This window comes from Acipenser ruthenus, chromosome 38 (assembly GCF_902713425.1).
Source record: "Acipenser ruthenus chromosome 38, fAciRut3.2 maternal haplotype, whole genome shotgun sequence".
NCBI classification, from domain to species: Eukaryota; Metazoa; Chordata; class Actinopteri; order Acipenseriformes; family Acipenseridae; genus Acipenser; species Acipenser ruthenus.
This window is the reverse complement of record NC_081226.1, coordinates 3584773-3592702: the sequence shown is the minus strand read 5'-3', so window position 1 is coordinate 3592702 and position 7930 is coordinate 3584773. Positions and strand designations below refer to the sequence as shown.

At 38.9% G+C, this 7930-nt stretch overlaps 1 protein-coding gene across 1 annotated transcript; it reads right to left on the bottom strand.

Moving 5' to 3' along the window:
* Nucleotides 1-20: 20 nt before the first annotated feature.
* Nucleotides 21-4563, bottom strand: LOC117433785 (sperm acrosome membrane-associated protein 4-like). Its single transcript, XM_034056203.3, has 3 exons — nt 4361-4563; nt 2343-2456; nt 21-1786 (listed from the first exon to the last, which is right to left on the bottom strand). The coding sequence occupies exons 1-3, from the start codon at nt 4410-4412 to the stop codon at nt 1581-1583; spliced, it is 372 nt and encodes a 123-aa protein (XP_033912094.1). The 5' UTR covers nt 4413-4563; the 3' UTR covers nt 21-1580.
* Nucleotides 4564-7930: the final 3367 nt, after the last annotated feature.

Genomic DNA, 7930 nt, shown 5'->3' with positions numbered 1-7930 from the left:
GAAATACTCTGTAAAATAAATAAAGTTAAAAAAAAAAAAATCTTTATTTCCAAATATATGTTTGCACCAAATCCATTTACAGAAATCCTAAAATATACAAGTCCTAAAAATTGTACAATTCAGTATCACTGGGAATTTATTTAACCAGCAACTTCAAAACAAGTACAATGGACAAAGGGAAAAACACAAATAATGCTAAACAGGTATTTGGCAATTTTTAACCCAACCATCCCTTCTACAATTTAAAATGGACTACTAACTTTGGACAAGGTTCAATAAAAACAAACAAAAGCCCTTGACACTTTCGATCACCACTTTGCACGCTCCTTGTATTAACAAACAGATATGCAGTTGACAATAAGACTACATTTCACAAAGCACTTAGTTTGCAGGGGGGGGGGGGAGGAAATAGAAGAATAGAAAAAAGGAACAGCCAATCTCTACGTAGGGGCTAATTAAGGCAGTAAAGCTACAAATGCCAGTCTTGTACCCTTCCCTTTTTGTGATGTTTGCAAGTCATTCAGAATGTTTTCCTAACTTCTGTTACACAATTATTAATACTATCTTGAAATTGTGATCTTGCTATTGCGATTGGCTTTTGACTATTTTGAGCTGGGACCAACAGTCTTCCTCATTCCAGTCAGGTCACGTGACCGTGTCACCTTTCAACTCTGTTGGCCAGCGCAGTTGAAAGATCACATTGTCGCATGATTTGAATGTAACAAGGAAACCCCTCCAATTCTGGATTCTCCAGACAAGTACAAAGCCAGATTTAGAGAAAAATAAGGATTCAATACAAATGGACGCAACAGAACCCAGAACTATTCCGAATGATCTGAAACACCATAATATAGAAGAGGCACTTGAAGATATTTACTCTTCAAGGCCTTTCAGCAAAGTTTTGCAAAGGGAAATGTATGTACCCAAATGACAGTTGTAGTCATGCCCACTAAACAAATGCTGCCAATTTTCACAAAGCAGTTTCTTCACAGGTATCTACAGTAAAGAATAAGACCAGTCACTCTGTATAGAGTGACACACGGTTACATTGGTTTTGTAATGTCACCACGGGTGCAGAACAGTACAGGGGGACACATCGTGGCTTTCATTGTAGAGGAAGGGGGAAGAGGGCATCTAGAACTAACTAACTAACAGAAAAAACTGGATTATCCAAGTTACCTATCATTCACATGTCTTGTATTCAACTTTTCCCATATTATTCACCCATCAGCATTCATGGAAGAGCCAAAAAAAAAAAAAAAAATTCAATTCAATGAGAAAGAAAGTTTAATAGGTCAGGAAGACACTGAAAAGGCAAAAAAGTTATTCTTGGACTGTGTTAACATTCCTTTCAGAATCTAGAAGTACTGTAGCTATAGATGGGACACAGGAAGATGCATATTTTTATTTATTTTTTTATCATTTATATTGCTATTGTGAATGATGTCACTGGTTTACAGCACTCAAATAAAACAAGCGGACAAACGTTCCAGCATGCCAAAGGCATGGACCAAAAAGTCTGTCCGAGATTCTTGTAGCTTTACCATAAACTTCTGACAGTGTGCTGCAGTGCAGGTGGTTTACAGCAAGCTAGTGAGCCACACCGTGACCATGGCAATGCCAGCCAGCACAGAGACACCGACTGTAGCTCCACTGTTGCACAGCTCCCCGTCGCAGCACACCTTGGTTATGCTGTAAACAACCTGCTGGAACACAGTGTTGTTGTTGTTCGTGTTACAGCTTGTTAGTGCCACACAGCCCTTCTCCTGGACCAATAGAAGTGAAGCTAGGGTTTAAAAAAAAAAAATTATATAAATTAATTGTCGATGTTCCTTTGACACCTTAAACCACAGGCATGCCAATTCTTGAAGAGTAGTTTTAACAGTATTGTGTGTTTCTTCTGTGAATAAAGTGAAGTAGGAATAAAATACTACACCCCATAACTGAAATTTCAAAATGAGCCAGCAGTATGTTGATGACCATGACAAACAAGAGTTCTACTCAGATCACTTGAGGCTTTCTTTGTGTGTGTGTATATTATATAAAAATATATATATAAAAAAAAAATATATATTATATATATATATATATATATATATATATATATATACACACACACACAACTGTTAAATAGTACAAAAGCACTCTTGTAAAGCACCACAGGTCACTTGTGCAGGAGTGTACAAGTTTAAAACAACCAGACAAATTTAAGCTCATGTAATCAAAACCTGAAAATGATACTGCAATTGTCTGCCAGAAGCCACTGCAGTACTTTGTTAGATTTCAAGGTTAATTCTATAGGGCGAACCACTTCTGGCTCTAGCTGTAGATGCAGTACATACCGGATTTCCCATTCGCGTTGTAGCACTTGTCCGTAGCCCCAGTGCAGTTAATTATACTTTTTGAGCAAATGCCAAACACTCCCAAATCGCATTTGTAACATTGCAGTGCCTGTCCTGGAAGAGAAATGGGTTGTTAGTAAAGGTCCGTGGTACCAGGTTTTACCACAAGTCACCCAAGAGCATTCAGAGTCTGTTAGAAGTTGTAAGGCATTAGAACGGTTATTAATGTCAAAGAATAAATCTGATTTCTGTAAACTGCCACCATGTGAAGTTAACTAAATCACAAATGGTAGAACTATGGGTACCGCTTTGTGGAGCAATACTAACACTCCGTTTAACCTGTTCCTGCAAGTAACTATTTCTAAAAATTGCAGTATTTAAGTGGGTCAGAACAGTAGACGCACACTTCAGTTTGTTTGCTCTTCAATGTTTTATGGTAGGGATGTTGTAAACATTGTAGAAAGAAGTAATATTGGTTTTGCGGCTTATGTCGTACTAAAAAAAAAAAAAAAAAAAAAAAAGTCGCAACGCTCTGCGCGGCGTCGAATTCCGCATTGCACGGCATTACTTATCGTGCGCTCCTGCAGCAACAATGTGTTAACGGAGTGGTTAAAATGGGGCGGTACACGAAATAAGTGTTATACTGCTACAAAACACCCCTGCCCGGACCTTCATTGCCCTGCATAGTGTTGGGGTCTTGGTTATTTCCTTCTGGAGTTCTGCCTGACTGATCCCACCCCGATCCACGAGAACGAGAGTGCCCTTCCCGGGCGCTACGCAGTGAACAATACACAAGTTTGAAAAACTGGGCTGACACGACAAATTCATAAGCGTATGTATTTTCTGTGCTTTAACTTGCAATTGAAAAAAAATACCATTCAGGCTCGGTTTAAAAAAAAAAAAACCAACACACACTGATTGTATCTAAATATTAGCCAGAGACCTTAAAGTGGAAGTCGGGTAATGTTTTGTAACTTAGGGAGCGTCCCTAATCTTGCTACAACTCAGACATTAATTAAGAAACTGTCCAGACACGTCGCTGAGCTAACAAGCGCCGACAAGTAGAACTGCGACATATGCATTCTTTTCATTTGTAGTTATACGTATAGCCGATTAAGTGAATTCGATTCGTTTGTATGCTTACCACGTTTTGATCTACAACTATTTAAACACGGAATACTGCCAATTTCTAAAAATCACTAAATTAATGACAAGCGCTTCTCCACCAAGACAAACACAGGGATAACGGAACAGGTGGTGGGGTGCAATAATGCGTCACATTTGGAACTCCTATAAAGTTCTATAAGGACATGGGAGCGAAAATGCTACACCTGGTAACACACCGCGACAATACAATAATATTTGTTCCAGTTGAATTTGAGACCGTTTTGAATTAGCAGAAACGTTAGTGCGGGTTTGGGAGCTGGAGTGAGGTAGGGCGTGGCTCGGCCAAGCAATAAATTGATAATTAAACTAGCATGCCACTTTTAGTTAAACAAGGGGTGTCGAGTTGTTGGTGATAAAAACGCTCTCGCTCCCCGCCCAAAATAAACTTATTTTGGAAAGGATAAAACACAAGTAACACATTTCTAAGTTTAAAGAAAGCGACACATATTTGGCCACGAGGCAAAAAATATAAAATGTTAAGTCACTCCAAGTACAAGTTATTAACCACAGGTGGCAGAACTTCAAATTAAACAATTAACGTTCAGATAAACAAACAGGAATACAAGTTACTTGTGGTATTGTTTTAAAAATACGAGATTCGTTTAACAAGTGCAATAAAATATGGAAAAAAAAACACATTTTCGCACAATGCGAGCCCGCTTTTAAACACGTTAACTTCATCATAAAGATATGCCTATTACCAAACTAGAAGGATGATTTAAATACAACAAGCCTATAGTCATCAGCCTCCATTCGTGTGAGGCGCACAGGTCTATGCAAAACTAAGATTAGACGAAGTGCAATAAATAAATTAAATAAATAAATTAATTAAAATATTAAATAAAACCTACCCATTACCACGCAGGCCAGCACCAATGCCCCGACAAACATAATCTTGTTCATTTTTGTTGGGTTATTAAGCTTTTTCTTATTTAAAAAAAAAAGGAACTGTTTTTCAAAAAGTAACGTCGTTACTGAAATCCACAAACAACTGCCTGTACTGGAGCAAATTCACCAGGTATCTTTCCTGCCACGACTCTCTCTCGTCTCACCCACCGCCCCCCGCTATTTAAACTCCCCGGTGACATCACCTGTCACCAATCGATTCCCTCCCTTATGACTGCGTGCGCGCACTCGCCCAGGGAATGGGCATTTAAACCACGGAGTGAGTGATGGAAAAACCGAGGAACGAGAGATTGAGAAAGAAGGAACGCGTGTGTGAGAGAAAGAGGGGGGAAGAACCAGAGAGAGGGAGTTTTTAACGAGCACAGAAAACAAGCAGATATCAAAAATAAACTTTAACGGTGTAAAATTAAACTTCATTTTTTTTATTTTTAGATATCATGTTAGTTGTTCTTTCGTTTTTGTGATTGCCGTTACAATGTAATTTTAGTAGTTTCTTATAGTGCTGTTATACTGCAGTTACAGTGTAATTCTAGTACCGTCTAGTCTATTGAGGGTAAACTGCAGTTATAATGTAATTCTACCACAGTCTAGTCTAGTGACCTGAAACTGCAGTTACAGTGTAATTCTAGTACAGTGTAGTCTATTGAGCGTAAACTGCAGTTATAATGTAATTACAGTACAGTCTAGTGATCTCAGACTGCAGTTACAGTGTAATTCTAGTATAGTCTAGTGATCTCAAACTGCAGTTGCAATGCAATTCCAGCACAGTCTAGTCTAGTGACCTTAAACTGCAGTTACAATGTAATTCTAGTAGAGTCTAGTGATCTCAAACTGCAGTTGTGCAATCCTGGCACAGTCTAGTCTAGTCTAGCGATGTTCAGCAGTTACAATTTAATTCTGGTATTGGCTGGTTTATTGATCTTAAACTAAGTTAAAGACCGGTTTATTTTTAAAAGATGCCATCCACCACATTGTACAGTAATCACAAGACTGTGATTCCAATTGTGTTATATAACCAAAGAATGTCGATTTTTATTATTACTAAACAGGAGTGTGATAAACAGCTTTTCTTTTGACAAATATACAGCTTGATCCCCTTCCATTTCTTAGGTTCAATGTCATTTTCGCATTTTTCAGGGCAAGTTGCGGAAGGAGTGGATGCACTCAATCTTGTAACATTTGCATGTTGTTTCTTATCTAATCGTGCCTCAGGCAAAGCTGTATCTCACACAACAAGCACACAAGGACCCAGTCACTCACACAGTCAAAGCCAAAGCACACACTCCAAAGACTAGCACACGTTCTGGGAGGTTTATTAGTGACAGATCCTCTTCCTTTAATCCACAGTTCCTTGTTAGATTGGATTGGTTGCCACGAATACAGAAATTAATTGTAATACAAATCAAGACCTTTAAATCAATACTGTAACCTTTTATTAGCGCTAGCAATGCTCTCATTGGTCCCCCTTTAAATGAATACAAACCGAGGTCTTGAAACCCCCTTTCTTGCCTCTAATTAGAACATGATCACGGGGTTCCCTTTAAGGGTGTGTAAAGGCTCTTTTGAGCACAAACAATATTGTCCCATTTAAAGGGGAAGTCATTTTGGCCCATCAAAGCTCGTCCAGTTCCTAGTATCTAATTGATCCACAAAATGTCCCTGTCTCCCAAGTCAGTTTCCACTTCATTTCCGACTGCGTCCTCTGTTCCTGGTTTTTCTGCCTCGCTTATTATTGGATAGGGGTTCCTTTTGAGATGGTACAGACCTCCATCAAGCCTCCATAGGCTAAATAAATTCAGTTCCTCATAGCTCGTTCTATCAATCCCAGGGATTGAACTGGTTCTAGTAGAAGACTTTTCCAATGTCTTCGATGTTTAATTTATACTCCTATACTTCTAGATGATAAAGTGTGCAGGATCTTTCAATGGTCCCGTTAAGAGCAATGAAGCTGGTTTTGTATTATACAGTAGCCCTACAGAGGTGTTAACGGGGCTTGTTACAGCAAGGACAAGGTCAAACGTGTTTAAACCAACTGAGGGAAAGCACCTCTCACAGGTAAATTAGAACAGGTGCTTTCATTTGTACTGGCAAAACACTCAGCGTTAGAACAGTGACTCATGTTTATCATCCTGCATTGCCTCCCTGTGATTCACCCAGCCACTGTGTTCTTTACTTTACCCACCTGCACCAGCTAGCCCCCCTGATTGGAGCCCAGGCTCCAGAGAAAGGTGAAATGCTATGTGACCGGGTACCCCTGCCTCTGTGTTTATTTTGTATTATTTTATATTATTCTTATTTACTGTTGCCATTTAGGTGTGTTTTATTGCCAGTGCAGAATGTGGTCGATGGGTAAACTAGGCAAATGATGGCCAGTTAATTCCTAGATCACAATATAAAAAAACAGCAGCTTTTGCTGACCAGTTGGGTCTGTTCAGAGGAGGAACGTAAGTGAAAAAGTTTAGTGCATTACCATTAACCCACTGTGCCCCCCCCCCCCCCCCCCCCATTGAAGCCTAGGCCTCCAGAGAAAGGTGAAAGGCTGGTCTAGTCCATTAAGATTAACACATTGACACTAAAAGAACTGAATCTATTCAGTCTTGAACAACGAAGACTTGAACAAAGAAGGGTGATCTGATTCAAACATTGCACCACCCAGCCCCCCTGAAAATAACCCTTTTTTTCAGATACTCAAAATAAGAGATGTCCAATTGTTTCGGCTGAAAAAGCCATAGAAATAAAACCATTGAACAGCTTTGTGTAAACAAATGAAGCAGTCACTCCCTTTGGTATTATGTTAAATAGCAGCCTCGTAACTGGTCAGACTGGTTTGCAGGCTTTTCCAGTATTTAAAACAGACCTGGGCATGTTAATTAATCTCTGTGATGTGTCACAATGCATTTAGTTTTTTTTGGTTTGTTTGTTTTACTCTAGAAGCAGTCGTCACACCTGTATTTAGTTTTTCGAAGGGCTTCGCTTGCTTACAACACTTTAACCAAGGCTCACTGGAATGCTGCACCTGTCAGAATATAAGAGATCAACGAGCTGAAGCTCCTGATCACACAATCACTTCTGTTATTAGCTCACTGTTATTGATACCAACCTGCCCGATTCATATCACTGCAGGAAATCCAAGCACACAAATGCAGTCCAGTTTAAATATCAGCGAGGTCATGTTTCTTGTACAGTCGTGTCATGTTCTAAAGCACACAGAATCCAAAACTGTTTTGATGTTTTCAGCTTTGTTGTAGTGTTTCAATACAGTAATTGTACCAAACACAATATTATCTTAGAATAAATGAAAGTAGAGCATTTGTAAAGAATTTGTTACGTCGCGATCACAAGATAAATTGTCTATTGATATCTTGAGATATTTATGTTTTGAATTTTTTATTAAAAAAAAATATATATTTTGTTTTCTATTTCCTTAAGTAGCCACGGTAACTACTGGACAAGAGCTGATGCGCTCTCCAGCTCAATTTGAATCACTTAAGAAATTAAATGGATCATCCATTTTA